The sequence below is a fragment of the Punica granatum genome, chromosome 2 (assembly GCF_007655135.1).
Source record: "Punica granatum isolate Tunisia-2019 chromosome 2, ASM765513v2, whole genome shotgun sequence".
NCBI classification, from domain to species: Eukaryota; Viridiplantae; Streptophyta; class Magnoliopsida; order Myrtales; family Lythraceae; genus Punica; species Punica granatum.
Genome location: NC_045128.1, coordinates 7,949,697 through 7,968,858, shown reverse-complemented (window position 1 = coordinate 7,968,858; position 19,162 = coordinate 7,949,697). Strand labels below are relative to the sequence as shown.

General features: G+C 40.3%; 3 protein-coding genes across 11 annotated transcripts; 1 reads left to right on the top strand and 2 right to left on the bottom strand.

The window, feature by feature from the left end:
• Window positions 1–2,102: 2,102 nt before the first annotated feature.
• LOC116194338 (protein At-4/1-like) lies at window positions 2,103–5,288 on the bottom strand. Of its 8 annotated transcripts, none has more exons than XM_031523133.1 (9): window positions 5,189–5,287; window positions 4,869–4,974; window positions 4,196–4,263; window positions 4,004–4,081; window positions 3,757–3,830; window positions 3,539–3,672; window positions 3,339–3,434; window positions 2,990–3,270; window positions 2,103–2,681 (listed from the first exon to the last, which is right to left on the bottom strand). In XM_031523133.1, exons 1-8 carry the CDS (start codon window positions 5,249–5,251, stop codon window positions 3,104–3,106), a joined length of 786 nt encoding a protein of 261 aa, XP_031378993.1. In that variant the 5' UTR covers window positions 5,252–5,287; the 3' UTR covers window positions 2,103–2,681; window positions 2,990–3,103. The 8 variants fall into 8 exon arrangements, with proteins under 8 accessions (XP_031378993.1, XP_031378994.1, XP_031378995.1 ...); XM_031523134.1 differs by having other exon boundaries at window positions 2,990–3,249; XM_031523135.1 differs by having other exon boundaries at window positions 2,990–3,249; window positions 4,208–4,263.
• A 706-nt stretch (window positions 5,289–5,994) lies between these two features.
• On the top strand, window positions 5,995–7,840 carry LOC116195560 (proline-rich protein PRCC-like). The gene is made up of 2 exons (XM_031524817.1): window positions 5,995–7,128; window positions 7,531–7,840. Exons 1-2 carry the CDS (start codon window positions 6,040–6,042, stop codon window positions 7,687–7,689), a joined length of 1,248 nt encoding a protein of 415 aa, XP_031380677.1. The 5' UTR covers window positions 5,995–6,039; the 3' UTR covers window positions 7,690–7,840.
• On the bottom strand, window positions 7,814–18,385 carry LOC116195559 (DNA ligase 4-like). Of its 2 annotated transcripts, XM_031524815.1 has the most exons (27): window positions 17,930–18,385; window positions 17,640–17,731; window positions 17,005–17,090; window positions 16,787–16,923; window positions 16,371–16,445; window positions 15,574–15,665; window positions 15,368–15,439; window positions 14,678–14,757; window positions 14,504–14,541; window positions 14,414–14,420; window positions 13,757–13,912; window positions 13,600–13,675; window positions 12,999–13,123; window positions 12,866–12,900; window positions 12,720–12,778; window positions 12,278–12,361; window positions 11,848–11,943; window positions 11,681–11,729; window positions 11,495–11,582; window positions 11,095–11,301; window positions 10,693–10,818; window positions 10,493–10,592; window positions 10,282–10,387; window positions 9,982–10,112; window positions 9,728–9,889; window positions 9,075–9,230; window positions 7,814–8,797 (listed from the first exon to the last, which is right to left on the bottom strand). In XM_031524815.1, exons 1-27 carry the CDS (start codon window positions 18,260–18,262, stop codon window positions 8,026–8,028), a joined length of 3,540 nt encoding a protein of 1,179 aa, XP_031380675.1. In that variant the 5' UTR covers window positions 18,263–18,385; the 3' UTR covers window positions 7,814–8,025. The 2 variants fall into 2 exon arrangements, with proteins under 2 accessions (XP_031380675.1, XP_031380676.1); XM_031524816.1 differs by lacking the exons at window positions 16,787–16,923; window positions 17,005–17,090; window positions 17,640–17,731; window positions 17,930–18,385 and having other exon boundaries at window positions 16,313–16,448.
• Window positions 18,386–19,162: the final 777 nt, after the last annotated feature.

The following is a 19,162-nucleotide window of genomic DNA, read 5'->3' as shown; positions in this document are numbered from 1 at the left end:
ATCCACTTCGGGATACTTGATGACTTTTGCAGGGGGAGCTATCTCATGGCAGTCAAGGCTTCAAAAGTGCATCGCTTTGTCTACAACGGAAGCCGAATACATTGCGGTGACCGAAGGTTGCAAGGAGATGTTGTGGTTGCAAAAGTTTTTGCAGGAGTTGAGCTTGAAGCAAGAAAGGTATGTTCTACACTGTGATAGTCAAAGCGCCATTCATCTTTGCAAGAATCCCACTTTCCATTCGAGGTCGAAACATATCGATATCAAGTTTCATTGGATTAGAGATGTGTTGGAGTCCAAGCTGGTGAAGCTAGACAAAGTGCACACCGATGAGAATGGAGCTGATATGATGACAAAACCTCTCGCTAGGGAGAAACTTCATGTTTGCCGAAGTATAGCCGGTATGCTTGAAGCCTCCAAATAGTCGGGAGGGGGAGTTTGTTGGGTATCCCTCCAATTTGGAGGAAGTTGGGCTCAAATTGTATTGGGCTTTTATCGGGCCTTAATAAGCCCAAGAACCCATTTTATTAGGGTTTTTTGTTTCAGCAAATCAGCTGAGGTATAAATAGCAGCAGAACAGCTGCAGATTAGATAGAGCGGCAGAAGTGCAGCAGCATAGCAGCACAAAACCAGGGAAGAGCAGACAGCAGAATTCGAAGAACAGGGGCAGCGCGCAGCTGGAGATCAAACCTCGATCGGGACATCAAACGAACTCCGATTGGGACGAAATTTTGACAGCAGCTTCACAACACGTGGGGCTAACTTCTGAACGGTCAGAATTTCTATTCGAGCTCTGTAGGTGCTGTTTCAGCTGATTTTGTGAACCACCCGGTGTGGGTGACGAATTTAGTATTTGGGTGATCCAAGAGAGTGTTTCTCTTGAGTTTGGTGATCCAAGGGTTTACCCTTGATGAAAGACATTGTATAATCTTCATAGTGGATCGTTGATTCGGAGTTGGTCCCGTGGTTTTTCCCCACATTGGGGTTTTCCACGTAAAATTCTTGGTGTTGTTTTACTTTACTGCTTGTTGGTTGATTTGATTAGTTCCTATCTCGATTACACTAGAAGGGGAGGAAGATTAATCGCTGCGTTATTGTTTGGTTGAGTACATCCCTAACCCCAACAGGATATTATGCAAACGACTTTCAATCTTCTTCGAGTGTTCATTAGGAGTGTTCATCGAGCCTTGTTCAATGCGGGACCTACCCTTTCTCGAATTCTCCGCCAGACAATGAACGAATTTTACGATTGCACCTTAGATTTACTGAAATGCACCATCAGTTACGAACCTTATGGTGAGTGATTGTGCACATATCTTGCATTGTAGCATATCATCATCATCATTTTTAGTGTGAAAGAACGAGTTCTGACGTAATTTCTTGGATAAGGGTCTCCAAGTGATCGCAACAGAGTCCCTGATTTGGCTAGAAAAGTGGCCATTGTGTTTGACTCCCTCGTCAAATGTCCGAAGACAAATTTGGCTGCGATCGGGAACGCCCTTGCATTGGTTGCAAATGAGATGGAGATAGTCCTCCGTGAGATGGAAAATAAAGCTGGATCGTCGACTGGCCAATGTGATGAAGAACCTTCTAGGAGCAATTCTGAGGATACCCCAGAAGAAGAGAGAACCCTCGCAGAAGAGATAATTTGTGTTGTGCATGGAGTAGTCCAGCTGATCAAGGAACTAACTGAACTCGTCAAGACATGGGATGATGCCAATGATCTCCCCAAGTTAATCGGAAATATGGAAGACCTGCTGATAAGGTCCATCAGAATTAGGGATTGCATCAAGGAGATTAAGGACTGTATATGTGTCAGAGAGGTCGCCAAGATTACAGAGGCCCTTAGAAACATGAGGGTTGCTGTCGCTTCTTTTGAAAAGGCACTCGGTGCTGTCCTGGCACAACCTGTCCACCCCACGAGTGGTAGTTGCTGATTTGTCAGACGAATTGCGAGGCATAAGTCTGAGCTGTTAAGCTTAAGCAGCTTCTTGTGCTGGAAAACGATAATGGCAGACTCTTCGCGATTCTCTTCCTTCTAATTCATTCTGTTCAGTTAAACTCGAAATCTTTCATTCAATAACCAATGTTTTCCCTTAAAAGTAAAGAACCTAATGTAGCATTTTATTTGTTCCAGATAATCATAGCAGAGACATCTAACAGGTTTGAGACTTTTGTGGCTTATGAAAACAAAAGGGTAACTTCAGGGGCCAAATTGAAAACTTACCATCCGTATAAAGACTTTCCGTCAAAGGAAAGAAAGCTCAGGAAACTGAATCCCCCAAGTAAACTGACAAACGGCTTCTTGTGATCTTTATGAGGCTTGTTCGGCAGGGCTGTTAAACCGAACTGGGTCCAAGAACTTAGTCGAGAAGGCAAACTTAGATGGTCCCTCTTAGCTACACTACGATGACTCCAAGAAAATCAGGCCAGCCCCAAGGCTGGACATGATCCCATTTGTGTTGGATCTAACTTAATCCACTGCAGTGACACATTAAGTGACCGATGCATTCATGCTGAAATCCTCGTGATTTCTTCCTTGTTTGACAATCTTGTAAACAAAACATGACTGTAATCATCAACCAGAAACTTCTTCTTTTCCTTCAAAGTTGTGTGTAGAAGCTGCTTCTTCCCTGGATTTTCCAGTCAAGAGCGTATCCTTCTCCTCTAACAGCTCGCGATTGCTGTGGCATTTCAATGAATAAAGACAGTTTATCAAATAGTCAAAATGCAAAACTGTTACGATTTGCAATGCGTTCCCACTAAATTTTCATATCCTTTACCCACATATTAAACAGAAAATGCTGAAATCAGACCTTACCGCAGTTTCTTTTACGAGGAACACATTTTAGCTTAAATATCAAAAATCAATCTTATGCTCGATTCCTGTATACTGAGAATGCAGAGCAGGAAACCAAGAAAGTAGTTGAAGCGGCCTAAAGATATGAGCTAATAGTACCTGACAAGTTCTAAAGATATGAGCTAATAGTACCTGATAAGTAGTTGAAGCGGCCAAACAATTTCAGCAGAAAATACGCGATAACTTTTCCTGGAAATACATCTAATTATATGTCCACAGTACAGAATGCATCAGATATTGGACTAGCTAGCCCTCCTGAGAACTTTGAAGCTTCCTTCTGAGAATTTCATTCTCTCTTCTCAACTTCATGATCTTCTGCTTCAGTGCCTCAACCTGCTGGCTCGAAACCGAGGTTTTTTGCCCTTGAGCCAGCTTTGTTCTGCTCATCAACACTGCATCAAAAGAATAAAAACCTATGGACATTATCAAGCACAGAGGATGTGTTCTAATAGCTGTCAAACTATGTTAAAGATAGACTCACATTCTTTTTCCAAAGCTTGAAGTTTCTTACTCAACCCATTCTTCTCTTCCTGTTCGAGCAGAAGGCAGTCTCTCAAGTCCTGAATCTCAGCCTGATCTGTTAGAAGGAAAGGGACTAAGTTCATACACTACACATGATTGCCAGATTACTATATTTGTCTTCAGGTGATGAGAATATGGTTCTTCCTTCTTGGAACTCACATTTTGAACTGAAATAAAAGTGCCCCTGCTCCAACCTGCTTGCCAGAGAGTGGATATGACTCTTGTGTGCCGCTAAATCCTGGCAGAGATGATTTATGGTCGCTTCATCTGATTGTTTTTGGCTTTCAAAGCATCTTATGTCAACAGGCATTTGTCCGTCAGCTAAAGAAAGCATTAATGCATTTCGAGAACACTCGATGTCAATGTGAGAAATTGACCTAATCTGAGCCTCCAATTCTCCAAATTTGGCTGCATAATCTTGCTTTAACCCTTCGAGAGTTCTTTTATGCTCCTGCATATGGAATGCAAGCATCTGGCGCATAATTTTCTCATAAGGAGATACTATTGTCCAAAACTTTTCGATTTAACAAGCTTGCCAAGTATTTGCCGCTCAAAGTTCATGGAATTCACAGCAGGAGATTACATAAATATACTACTGTCAGAAAGGATAGATCACAACTCTACATTTTCAATATCCTGATGTTCAGCAGTTACTCTCTTCAGCTCCTCTTCCAATCTTTGGCATTTTAAGTGGTGTTCAAGCTGTAAATTGTATGAAGCAATCAGTGAAGACAAAGCTACAAAAACCGGGCCATCTCTCATGAAGAAAAAAATCTAACACAACTTGTGAAGAAAGAAGCATCTGAAGCTAATTACAAATCCAGACACCTGACCAGCCAAATTTTTCATAGAATTGGTGTACAGCTTTGTTAGTCTCTCATTATCTGCAAGGTTCAATAAACCAAAAAATTTCCCGTGAATTTCATCGCAAGACAGGACACTAACAGTACTGTTAATACAATAGGAACAAAACAATAGGCCCAAGAAAAAGCAAAGTGCTTGAAGTTTCTGGATCCAGGATTTCCCCAGTTAAGCCAAGATTTTGTCCAATATAGTCAACAAACACATTTCAAGCTGGCATCAAGGTAAAGACGTTTAGACAGAGTAATTTGTGAATTCAAGCAAGTATTTTCTTTAATTAAAAATTTGAAGATGAGCAGCATGACTGGTTTCAAAAACTAAAATTCATCTTCAAATGGATGCCGGGCATTGTTCGAATGCATGAAGCATAAACATAACAACGTGCAGTCTCATAACGACGTGCATTGTTAATTCTTTCTGTTTCCAGTCTTCATGACGTTGCCAATTTTCCAATACAAAAATCAATTGACGATGTGAATATCTTGCATCGGCAAGGCCCCACCCTTAAAATTAGCAGCACAAATTGGATTGAAACAACCAAAACTATATACAACCAAACACAATCGATCGAAACAGATAAGGAAAAACCAAGACACTTAATTAGGAGAGATTCAGCACGGACGCAGACCTTGCTTAACACTATGGCAAGCAATTTCGAGAGCCTCCCGCCTTTTTGTTTCGGCCTGACAGTTCGATTTCAGCAGTTGGATCTCCTCCATCCCGCTCTTGAAGTCCTGAAATTCAATTTAAGCGATCGATTACCGTCTAAGGCAGCCATTTTCCACACATTCCCTGCACATTGCGTTATTGAGCGTTCGTCCAACAAAAGTGATGTGAGTGGTTGTTTCCCGAGAAAGCGGATGCAGACGAACCGAACTGCAACTCAAGCACATCGAATTGGGCTCCGCTTGGAGCAGACAATAGAAGATGGGAATGATCTTTACGTACTTGGTAAATCTGATCGAAGCTCGAGAGCAGCAACTCCATTTCTCTGTCACTCGTTGCCGCCATTTTTCTTCAGCTTCGGAGCTTCTGCTCTCTGCTCTTCTTCTGATGGTTTTCATCTTAAATGACATAATGCCATATTTGGTCCTTCAATTTTATAAATTTCTGCACTTTACTCCTTTCCACAAATTCGTGAGCCCTTCCATACCGGTATCAAGCAAAACGTTTCGGTTATAGTTTTCTTGTGAAAAAATTATAAATAAAGCATCTAACTTATATCATGCGTATCGTATTTGAAGTCTATTTTTTTTATATCTTTCTGGTCTGAATCAAGTTGGAAATTCCAATATTTAAAAGTAAATTGCATAAAATACGTTGAAAGTTGATTCAGATGACTCATAGTTGTCTTGATGTGAAAATCAACAACCAGACATATAAAACAATACGACACTCTCAAAGGAAGTGCACCGATTGACTGCAAAATAACTTTGATCTAGTCGATGTCATGGTAGCTAATGTGGCTCTACTGGTACAGAAACTGTCCATATAAAAAGGCTAAGCAAGAGAGAAACTAAAAGCGCCACGTCGGAAAGAGGACCGAAATGCACATAGAACTCAACTTGTTGGGACGGTACTGCGTTAACAATCTTTGAATGGACTACGCTGGTCTATTGAGAAACGTAGAGGGACGTTACTGCAAACTATTACGAAATCGTCCCTTTTAATTGGGCCAGAGGCCCAATAAGGGCCGAAAATGCGGGCTCCAAGGCCCACAATATATATATGCCAGTCCATTCTCTCTCCTCTTACCGCTTCTCAGATTTTCAGCTCTCTCTCTCTCTCTCCTTTCTGTAATGGAGTCTCTGCTCGCGAACTACGCTTCCTCCGACGAAGAAGAAGAGCGGAATCAAAGATCGGAGGCGCCGGAGCCGCCGTCGTTTTCCGCCCGTGATCCTCCTCCTCCTGCTCTTCCGTTTTCTTCGCTAGCTGCTTCTCTGTTCTCCTCTCTTCCGCAGCCTAAGCAGACCCCAAAGCCCGCTTTTTCTTCAATTCCCAATCCCCAAAACTCCCGCCCCTCGAAACCAGCCTTGCCATCGGAGGAGGAAGATGACTCCGAGCTTCCCAATCCGAGATTGAAGCTCTTCTCTTCCCTTCCCCAGCCCAAACAGTCCCAGAACCCCGGCCAGCAGACCAAGAGGGTCGTCCAAATCCAAATTCGTCCCCAGATCAACCTCCCCTTTCCCAAGGGAGCCGATGTCGACGACGATGAAGATGATGACGACGAGGGCGAGAAGGAGAAGAAGCGCAAGAGGGATTCGGAATTGGCGGCTCAGAATTCCTCCGTCCAGTCATTTCTGTCAAGCTTGCCTGCTGCGAGGAGCTCTGCCACGTTGGGAGCTCTACCTTCCTCAGGTTCAGGTCGGAGGTCGATTGTTGATACGGACTCGAACGCTCCAACCTCGAGTGGAACCCTTGAAGGGAATAGTCAGTCAGGGTTTGGACAAAACGGGGAGAACTATAGTAACTACGCGAATTATGATTCAGGTATTGATCAAAGTGGCGTGCCGCGTTCTGGTGGTTTCCTGGAGAACAGTGACGTTCAGGTGGGGGTTGATCAAAGCAGTGGAGGGTATTATGATTCGTATGGCGACCCCAGTGGGGGCAGCTATGCAGGATATGATAGTAGTTATGGGGTTCACTACCATGCCGGGGCTGATCAAAGTTCAAGTGGGGGAGAGAATTTGAGTTATGCAGGAGGCTACGCGAGCTATGGCGACTATGGGAATGGTTCGGTTGAGAGCGAGATTAAAGTGACTGGGAAAAGAGGGAGGAATGAGATTCCTGCAGAGATAGTCGAGGTGAAGCAGGATGAGTTGATAAAGAATAGGCCAAGAGAGGATCAGATGAAACTGACTGGGATTGCCTTTGGGCCTTCTCGAGAGGTAAATTATCAAAAACATATCATCTAAAGTTTTATGCTTCATGTTTGTGTTGCATTTTAATGGTTTGGAGGAATCCGAGGAAAGTCGTTCTATATGTGCCCCGATACTTCTCAGCCTCTCCTTTTAATGGAAGTCTGCGTCCTGATGACAACGATTAGATTAGTCTGTTTTCTAATCTGAATGCAAAGTTCACATTGTTGAAACCAACTACTGATGCCTATCTATCTATCTATCTGCTGTATAGGCGCTCTGCGTAGTATATGTATTACATCTGTTACGCGTTCATACTTTATTGACTATTTACTGATCTTATAGTATAGTAGCTGCTCAGCTCTTTGGCTGTTGTGTTGGGACATAGACTGATACTAAATATGCTGTCCTTTCTATTATTACTATATGCAGCCTGTCTCAACTAAGGGGAAGCCCAGCAAGCTGCACAAGAGAAAGCATCAGATTGGCACGTTGTTCTACGACATGAAGCAGAAGGAGATGGAGCTCACAGAAAGGCGTGCTAGAGGCTTCCTCACGAAAGCTCAGACACAAGGCAAGTATGGGTGGTAACTTCTTGCTACCCGACATTGTATCTGTTGAGTTGCAACTAAGTTCCCTTCTATAGGTGCTTCGGCTTTGGTTTTTCTGTAACAAAGTACAAACTGAACCTTGTATTTTTGGTATTGGTCAAAGAGAATGCAATGCTATTGTTTACTTAGAACTTTCAATATAATTCGTCTGTTTATCTGTTAGAACTCTCAATATAATTTCTCTGTTTATGTGCACTGCAACAGATAATCTCATAATCGTAAGTAGTTACATTAATCTTTTACATTGAGAAATGCGAATCTCTCAATACTACTACTGATTACTGGACCAGAACTAACAATGAGGCCGCTTACAATATTACCAATCCTTGAGTAGCTCTCCTGCAAGATCCTTATAGCTTACTTTCTTTTTCTTTGGCACCACAAGTTCCTCGGTTGGTCCCTCTGCCGATCTTGGTCCTGGTTCTCGTTCTGCTTTTTCTTCAGACGGCGAGGGCTGACTGGTAGATTCCTTCTTCATCATCCCAAGGCTCGGTATCATGTCCAGCAGCATGGCTTGGACCGGGTCAGTCATGATTTCAAGCTTCGGGTCTATGTTCTCCTCACCTTTCTCTTCACGCTCTTTCTCTGGTTCTGTCCGCCTACAACCTTCATTGGGTTTCTCCTCTCTTGTAGCTGGAATATCCTCTAGGATTCCCTCGATGATGCTTCTTCGTCTGTGTGATGACTCGAGATCTTCCACCGCTTTCCCTTCAGAAGTTTTAGCAGCTATCTCAGTTATCATTCCATCATCTCTCGTGTCTCTACTTGCTGTCATATCCCTGTCCATTGTGTCGGAATTATTTTCATCATCGGACACAATTTCATTAATCTTCGGGCCTTTCTTGGTAAGGCGTGGTCTTGTGCGACGGGCCTGTGTAACACTTAATCTCTCTCTTTTCGTGCTTGCACTAGGAGGCCTACCGCTTTTCCTTCTAACATCGGTCTCTCTACCTGAGGTTGTGGCTCCTTTATCTCCTGCATTCTCTTCGTGTCTTTTACTGAGATCTTCCTGCTCAAGAGAAGGGGGCACAGTCGGTTTTTCTCCGGAGGCCAAATCAGAAGAACGATCTTCTACATCATCCTCTTGTCTGATGAACAAAAAATTTAAAGCACACAACTTAGCTAAGGACAAAACAGAAATATCAGTAAACTTCTGATTTATAAAAGACATTCATCATCTTAAGTAACAGGAAGCAGAAACGAACATCAGCATGAGCAACATAAAGGTAACAAAATCAAATGCAAAACCATTTGAGATCCTTCCTAGATCATTGCCACGACACTAGATTAATCAATCACCGAAGGACAACATGTTTGTCTCGAAACTTATAAGATGGAAGATATAAAGCAGAACTTCCTACTCACCCTTCTTCATCGACCGACTCATCTGTTACTACGAGGTGTAAGTTATATGGATCCTCGGGCAACTTCCGGTCACTCTCTAAGCAGTCTTCCAACCATTTTGAGCTCACGACATGCAAGTTGCTTTTCCTCAGAAGCCGCTTCTCTTTTGCGCTGAGGCTGCACCAAATATAGTAAAAGGCTAAGAACTCTGAACTTAAGGGACCAATTCACATTCAACACTCATAATGCACACGTCCCATTGCCTAAGGTAAATATCGTATACAACTTTGTACGCAATGGTTAGAAGCTACGTGCTCAGTCAGGCATAGATTGCTGACTGACAAAACAATATTAGATAAAGATAATTCTGCTTTCGTGCAGACAGAGACATCAGTTAAGGGTCGGAAAAAAACATTATTTATCAAAAATACTAACCATATACCAATAAATTATTTGGACAATTATTAAGAGAACATCCTAATGATCTCATAGACTACATATAGACTATAAGGGTTACAGGGTGACAGTACTTTCTTCTCTCTTTTTTTAACATTAAATACAAATATGCAATCATACAGTGCTGAGGGAACAATGTCTTAATCGTAATCAACACACATATGGTTCCCCATTCCCAAATATTCTGAGAGAAACTGTTACGAAATTTAAACACACACCTTTCAGTTAGTGTATGCAAGTCCGCTGCCAATCCTGGTACTTCAAGAACTACCAAGTGTGTAGCACCCGCGAGACTTTTGCTTACTTTCCCACTGCCCCAATGCACTTCAAGCCCCAACCTCCTCTCCACAAGCTTCAGCAGGATCTCCTGTTCTGGTTGTCTTCAAGAGAAATTCCACCAAGCAGTGAATAAATAGAACTATAAGCGCAATCCATCACAGGCCATATGGAAGGGCCAGTTAAGATATCTCACAATGCTGATGCTGAAGGGAGAAAATGAATACTGCAACCACGAAAGCGCGACCACTTCTCCTTGGGGCAGTATTTTTCCTTATAATATTCAATACGACGGGAATCTTCTGATCCTTTCACATTACTTAAGAGCTGAAAGGAAAATATGAATTAAGCGTTTTCAAGCATGGTCTATACAGCAACCAATTTTACAATATATATGTTTCAAATGTCTTCTGAAACTACAGGTCCTTTGTAATATTTAATATATTCAAATAGCCATTAGCATATCCAGGGCACCAATATCTTACATACAAATTACCTGCTTGATGTCTTCAAGATCAAGATCCCAGTAGTAACAGTCTGAAAACTCATCAATTTCTTCTTGCAACCTCCTCTTTGATGTGTCAGAGAGAAAAAGGAAGTACCTTTAGAGAGGGAGTAGGCAAACACGTTTCAGCTATGAGCTCTAAAGCAAAACGAGCTAATAGGAAATCACAGTACTCAAGAAACAAAGTGCCGACAGTACAAACTTTGGCTGTAACGGGAGAAGCCTCTTTTGTGAGCAACAGTCAAGAACCCATGAATAATGAATAACATCCTTACTCCGTGTTGCTGCTTGGAATTTGATACCTGCAACATTACTTCTTCATTAAACCAATGAAAAGGAAAAGATCTTTGTTCTAATTAACACTATACATGTACGGCGCAGAGGGTGGGGTTGCAGAGAGACCTTTGCTTTCAGCTGCAATGCAGTGGGTAACAGAATTATTGAGATTCATGGAGAAAGTGCCACCATTTTCAACAACCATTTTATGCAATGCATCGAGCGAGAGGTTGGAAGGAACATTAATAAAATCTGAACATATTAAGGATACCAAGCAGTCATAAAGATACAAGGTGATTTAAAATTGAAACTGATACCACGAGGCCCCTTTCTTCCAAACACTAATTTTCTCTGTTAGGAAATTTAAAGCACACAGTTAAGGCAGTTCCCAGAAAGGACCAAAAAGAAGAAAAGACAGCATGACGAGCAAAATATTGATCAGGGATGATTTTGTAAAGGACCACATTCCTACCGATCTATAATTAGCTGTTAATTAGAACTCTGTTAAATGTCACAAATAAAGGATACAAAACATCATGTTTGAGAATATCCTTGATTCCCCTTTAACATGAGAAACATCCGTGTGGGTGAAATGAGATGGGACAAGAGACTTGTTCTTTTCTTTCTTTCCCTTTTCAGAAGATCTCTTGCGCTTTAGACCACTTGATGACTGATCTTTGTACCCCGTGTCTCTTTGGGTAGTACCGTTGCTTGACTGTACCAATTCCATGAAAGCTGTTGGGAACAAAGCACGACGGAGAGGGAATAATCAAAACGTGTACTGAGTGTAAACAAAAGAATGCTCTTCTGCCTTATAATTTTATATATTATGCTAGCGCTTACATAAAGAAAGTCAAAAGAAAGAAACCAGCAGAAGTTATTGAGCTTATCACATCAGTGAAGAAATTAGTTGAACGAAGTTTCTTACACTGCACATCAAGACATTCATGCCAAGGCTTGTCCCATCTCACACGGTCAATACGTGGAAACCTGAGACTATATGGAGCAGCAAACACCTACGAAAATAGAAGTGAATCAACAACGATCAAAATGCTACCCAATAACCAAATCACAGCAACACAAGTAGTGTCTTGTAAGAAGACTAAGGACATACCTCAGAACTTATAGTTCTTATGTCGCTGGTGATAGCAAGTATGATAGATCTGCAATAAACAGGAAAACATAAGTGAGAAAATTTACTAAGCCAAAAAAAAAAATCATGATAATAATGGTCGAGTATATAAGCTTGTATAGACAAGGAAAGATTTTCCGAACACTCACTTCTCAGGGCTTTCCACCCAGACATCTGGTCTCTCCTTCGAGTGATTGGTAACCTGATAAAAGCTTGGGGGTCCCTTCTTTGGGTATTCATATTTCCTGGGGAAACAAGCAACAAAGTCAAACCACACTCCAGGAAAAAACGAAGCGAAATTTTGAAAATTAATCCTTTAAGGGAAATATTTTGACTGTAGTCAAAAGTCTTTTAATACAGTATTTCTATATCATCAAATCTTACTAGCTTGCCAGCTTAAAGTCATCTTTATCCCTCAGCAGCCAGTATAATTTGCTTTCACAAGCAACATTCAATTATTCTTGTCAATGTATCTTTCACCAATTGAGTAAACGAAACTCTAACGTTTTTAATTACATCCATGAAGGGACAAGTTGCCCCACCTCAACCTCATTAAACGAAACGAAAGGCAAGAATTACCTGAAATGTGGCTTTAATTTGGTCACAACAGCATCAAGCTCATCATCTGTGAGTCCTGTACCAACTCTGCAGAAAGAAATGAAACTGCAATATATTGATGCAGTTAGATCCATTATCCTTGATTCCATGATATATCAGAATGGTTGATCCTGGGATCATGATTCAGCAATACAAAGAAGACCCACTAGAGTTCAGCAGATATAGCTCTATCAAATCCAAATCACGTTTACTATTGAAAGTATCAAGTAGTTCCTCATCCATCCTACGACCAAAAGGTTGAAGAACAAGCTGCATTGCCATTGTTGATAAATAAGCCGACCCAATAAAAATGGAGACAAGTACATAAACTGTGTAACTATAAACTTTCTTCAAATATATTTCAGATCCAGCAATGTAATAGACAAGTCAAGGGAATAGAGGAGGATGGTCTACAGGAAAGTACCGTCTTGGATATGAATTTGGAGCTGGACGCTCTGCAAGACCAACCAAGAATTGAGCTACCTGTATTTCAATATGAATCAACAGAAATTCCACTCACAGCAGCATAAATTGCTGATAAAGGATCAGATTATAAGAATTCTAAATCACCTCCCCTCCACGACGACCAGAACCATAGTAACCTCCTATCAGATGGAACGTTGAGAAGAAAAAATTGTTATGGTCTAAGCAATCAGGATATTCTGCTTCAAATCGGTAATGCGTAGTGGAAACAGATGTTTACCTATGATAAGAACATCAAGATCCGAACTAGCACGAATATATTCTGGCTTTAACTTTAACCACTTTCCACTCCGATCACCTGGTTCCCATTTGGAACTAAGGTCTTTCAAGACAATTCCTTCATCTCTACAAAGATAAACATTGATTAGTACGAGTAGCACTTTTAATGAAAGCAAACATACATATAAATTGAGGAATCAAAAAAAGAATATTAGGCTGTAAAAGTCATGCCAAATCTTCAAAGACACGACTAGCAAGCCCACCAATTCATTTCTGATTGACAGAAACATGTCTAACTGCTCTTTGGCATACACGTGAAATCCTATTGAAATAACAAATACAATCAATTGGCAACCACATCTTTACACATGAAATGACAGCAAGAACTAAAGCCACGCACTAGGACAATTAGAGAACGAGATAAATTGCCATGATGAAAAAGTGATCTTTGCATACTTACACTTTAAAGTTCAACATCCACAAGAAGTAAAGTAAATACATTAACCCAATCTTAGCAGTTTTTTTTTTTGGGCCAACAATCTTGGCAGATTATTAAGTTCACACAACATTAAGCAGCCTCCAAAACAGATAGGATACCTCACCTGTTCTCGATTGTTTCCTTAAAGAACCTTTCAACATCATCCAAAGTATGCACTATGAGTGACCAACAAGGCTCTCCTGTCCATGAGCAAACTAAGTCAGGTATTACTCTTACAAATTCAAGATATCCTAGCATAAGAGCAAAAATTGTTTCTCTACCAGGACGACGTAGTGTGTTAAGACCCCCATCAGGTACCAAGATTTCCAAACGACCCTTTATAGGCTTCAAATCTTTTCTAAGAAGCTCATGCCTTTCCTTTAAGCTCTGATGAATAACACTAGTGTCACCAGAATAAAGAATATCAAATGCAACATCTGGTCATAGTAAATGTCAAGGTAAACTCTTATTTGGTGATAGAAACCAATGTTTTTACGTTGAGATTGGCACAGGCCCATATACAAAGGATATTCTACAAGGATAAGTATTTGTGTCACCAAAGTGATTATAGCATTTGCAATAAATCTCACGGTAGAGTAGCTGAGAGTTAAAGCATTACTGATAATGGTCTTCAAACAGCATTTCCTTTCCTTAAGATATCATCGGAGTAAGTTTCATCTCATTCCAAATAAGCTTCAACCAAAGGTCAAAATGAGAATTTGCAAACTTAAAGCAGCCAATTTGAAGAAGCGAGTCAGAGGTCTGTCCATCTGATACCGACATCCTATTAAGCCATTCTTCAGATGTTATGTATTCTCCAATACTCGCAATTCTCAAACTTCTCACAAAAAGGTACTAATTCCTTAAACCAATCAAACCTGGTGAAAAAACCTCTGGAATCAGGTCCAAAATATCCATGTTCAAATGCAAAAGGATACAGCACAACTGCAAAGACAAAACAATAACAAATTAATATCAAGTGAAGGACGACTCAACTGAAAATTTAGTAAGATATTAAGTTAACAAACCTGTCTGTCACTGTCGAGTCCTTCCCTAGCTGCCTTGGCTGATGGGAAATGAAAGAGATATTAGTAAATGGACCATGCTTGTAACAGTACATTTAATTAAATTGAAAAAAAAATCAAGAACGAAATTTTATACATGTACATATATTTAGTGCCAAGATCAGACCAGGAAAATACCAATTTCTTGATTTGAACCAAACTCAGCGAAATGATTCAAAGACTTGTCCCATACAAGCATTTCACCATCAAGAATGCACCTGAAGACAGAAGGAGATTAAGCAAGAAAATGATTTCATTGCAAGATCCTCCAAATACTTTAAAAATTACTTATTTCCATTTCAATATTAATAAATACTACACTGCAATGACAGCATTGATCTTTCGGGACTAAAATATAGAAGCATCCTTACATTAGGGAAAACAACACCTCCAATCTTGCAAAAAAATTTGTGAAATCACAGTCACACTTCCACTGTATCCATTGGTATAGTTGCTTCTGATATTGGTAACCCACTTGACTTACATCTCCCTATCTAAGTATGGGATAATATACTCCAACATTTGATTTTCCAGTAAGCATTCTTAAGAAGTCCATGAGCAAGCTAGCATTATTCCATCTTAATGTCAATGCATGCATTATTTGGACCATGGCACCTTTGAACCCAAAAATATTTGTATGTACCATCGGTGATGGAACTTTTGGAAATCCATGCCTTTTAACCAATTAGGCTTTTAATCTCCAACATGTTCTTTGTGAACATCAAGTTTTGTATGCATGTGACCATTGCTTCAAGTGAGTCAAGATTTCAATTTTTGGATGCACAACTTTAGTATCTGTCCTTTTCGGCAAGTAAAGCCCATGATTACCTATCAACCAGAATGTTCTGAACAATAATGTCCAACATCCCATGCTCATATTCGGAATGATCAAGGAAGTTCCTGTAAGCATTGAACAAATTGTCAGACCAAACAAGGAGATGCGGTATTTATACTTTAAAGACGAGCTCGTAAATCAGCAATATATGTATAAGCATATTAAGCAACCAAAAGAGAGTATAGTAAATGTGATATACCTGGAGAAGAAATGCACCTCAGTTCCATTCTTATGAATTTGAATACGATCACCATCAAATTTGCATTCAACGACCACTTCCTTCCCATGAAGCTGTACATAAGATTATAATTATATAAACTATTGTACATATATATCTATATCTATATATCTAAACGAACCTGAAGCATTTCGGAAGTTCTCGCGGAGAGTACATTCGTTTTTCATACTCTTGAGTTTCTCTTTTATTTTTGTTAAAAAATGCGAATAAATTAATGTAAATATAAACATTATTTAGGCATGAAGTAATGTAATGTAATAGTTCTTAATTCAATCGTATAGGCTGATTTATAAAATAATTAAATAGAGACTGTTACTCATGGAATTTGAATAAGCCAACAATATTATGGATAAGATGTATCAATATAATGGCATAATAAGGGTCGATCGAAGAATACATCATGTAATTTTAATAAGGATATTGAATTATCAAAATTTTCAGATGTTTTATAATGATTGTATTAAATTGAAGTAGAACTTAACTATGAAGCAAATAATATATGTTTTCGATCATATATATACTGTGCATGATTTTGTTTCTTAGTTTCACCGTGCATTGCACAGGCAACCCTACTAGGATATATATATAATCCACTGCTATAAGGTTGGGAAGATGTGTGACAAGGACATTATCTATAAGACAAAAAGTGGATCAGTTTATTATAATGATGGTCATATAGGCAACTGCAGCACAATCTTACGATGATATATATATATCCCATTTGTTATGATGCTGCAGAAAAATTCCTTGAATAAGACCTTTTTCCAAGCTGTTGCAGCATTACCAACTCTCACTGCAAGTTGAGGGCGTACTGGTTTTCCAACTTCTATATCCTGCACCCAATACCCAGTAAGCTCCATGCAACACCACTAGCAATAGTAATTTGAATGGTTCACCATGATATTTGGCTCGTTAAAGTTAATAAAGACCCTTGATTTGTCTCTCATAAAAAGGCTATACATACTTGACAAGTGCGTGGATACAAATTGTAGGCCATGATATGGATTAAATTGCAAAACAAACCAGATGCAACTTAAAACTCTAGCAATAGTCCAGTACAGAAGAATAAGAATCACTACATTAAAACAGTCAAACAAGATTCAGATTCCAGTCCAGTCCCAAAAAAAAAAAAAAGATCTCTCAAAAATTTCTAGTATAAGTCTCTAAACTCAACCTGACGCTTATGCCGTTGGCTCCGATCCCTTAGCCTCTCACATACCAGCTTCAGATCACATGTCACGTTAAACAAGTCCTCAGCATCCGGATGAAATTCATGAAATATGCTCTTTTCACTAACACCCAACTTCAGATCTACAGCAGAAATATGAAACCATAAGGAACGATGATTAAATACAAGACCCTCAAGAAGAAAAAATAATTCAAAAGGATTACCTTTAAGAATTATCATGACAATCCACTTCATTTCCTGTGCATTTGTCTTCTTTATCAAAGTAGAAAGAACTGAAGTCTTCTCCGCCCTGCAACAAAGTTATCAAAATGTAAGAACACCGAAAGTGGCAAGATTTCCAAATGTACCATTGTCACCAGAACAAATCCATGCCCACAGACATGTCCATGTGATGTACATAACTGTACTTTTATGCCTAGAATCTTTAGCAATAGTGACTAGCGACCCATCTAAGCCACATGAAACGGGAGATACAAACTCAACGGGTCATATTCCACTATAATGGAGATATTGATTGACAGACATGAAAATTGATTGACCTTACGGATCCTGCTAAAATTATATACGGAAGGGCTAACAATAAAAAAAATGAACTTTTTCTGATAAAAAGTAGGTCCTCGCAAAACACACTAGAGTTTTTCGCAGCTTCAAACAAGAGATTTTGTGGCTTCATATTTGGTCTTTTCTCTGGGAATAAGAAAGTATTATCTCTCAGCAAAATACTTATAAACAAAATGCTTCTTACAAGACCAAGATCATCTATATCTTCAATTCCATTAGCATTTTCATAGCAGCAAAGAACAGACATGGGAAGCACGAAGATCAAAAAGTGAACTACCTGTTCTCAGCCGATGCCAAGCGGTCCAGCAAATCGTTTAACTCGTTGATTGTTAAACCACCAGAAGCCGTTCCTTGCCTACGCTGAAGCACCTATTTGATCAAATACAAAGGATGAATAAGAAAAAGACGATGGTGATGATGCATCAGCAGGAGCAAAAGCAGTTTGAACCCAACTGAAAATTGTTCATCGACTACTTTTTTCCAGTAATTAGAGCAATAAGAAGCTCCATTTATGAGGTTTAACAAATTCCCGTATGAAAGCTACAAAATTTGAGATGCTGCCGCTACCTCAGTGGCGACCATCGCGAAATTCCCGGCGTTCGCTCCCGTCTTGGGCCCACCGCGCCGCCAGTTAAATAGGCGGACGGCGTCCTCGGAGTCGCGCGACATGCCGAGGGCGTCGACGAGGCAGGTGGCTAGCACGGACTCCTTCAGCCCGTAGGTCCCCCGCTCCCGGTCGAGCGAGGGGAGGATTATCCGAATCGCGCTGAAGTAGTCGCAGGGCTTGCAGAAGGTGTCGAGGAACTTGCGGAACTTGGAGCGCTTGACGGCGGACGACTTGCTCTTCTGCATCCAGTTGAAGAGGCTGACGAGGACACTGAACTTCGTATCGCCGGACATTCTGGATTGACGCCGGAGCGGGGCATCGACGGGAACTCAGATCGATCGCACTGGCGTGAAGGATTTCTCAAGCTTCAAACTCCATTGAAGCGCGCGGAGAGCTTCCAGGGGAAGAAGAAGGAAGGAGATTCGATGACCGGGAAGGGGACATGACCCGGGAAGTCGGTTTTGGGTCCGGGTTCGGATCGATATTGGGCCACAGTGCTCGGCCCAGGCCCATCATGGAGCTTTACCTCAGGCCCATTGGCCGGAACTTGGGAGCAATCCCCGCTTGGGTGATCCTTTCTTTTCTGGTATGATACGAGGGTCTTCGTTCCATCGGATTCATTCTTTTATCTCTTGTTATGTTTCTGTTCATATTTCCATCGTCCAATTTTCATTTGTCGAAAGAGATTGATGAACAAAATATGTTTTACGCAATATTTTCTCGGCCTCTTGGTTTTGTTGGGTTGATTTGCACGATATGTATTTTCCTAAAGATGCCGAGAAAAAGAACGAACAGAAGGAATTTAAGGACAAAGTCGGTTTCTGATGATGTAAATCCATAGGCACTGCGAGGTAGGATGTTTTCTGTGGGTAAATTTTTATACAAACTTTATAACCAATGTAACACTTTAGTACAAATTAAAATTTTACCCGATGTATTTTTACATGTATTTTCCTTTGTAATTTTTTCCTGACGGGCAAATCGATTTACCAGTTGTTGTAATTTCTGCTTGATTATTTTCCCTTGCATGTACTTTTGCATTGGACGTCAATGAGAAAAAATGTGCATATATATACATATTCTCACGCATTTTTATATTTATCAGCACTTGCAATAATTATTTTTTTTTATCTTTTTACCCTAAAGTAGAGTTGAGTTGAGTTGAATCTCAACTCGAAAACCAAACACAAGCG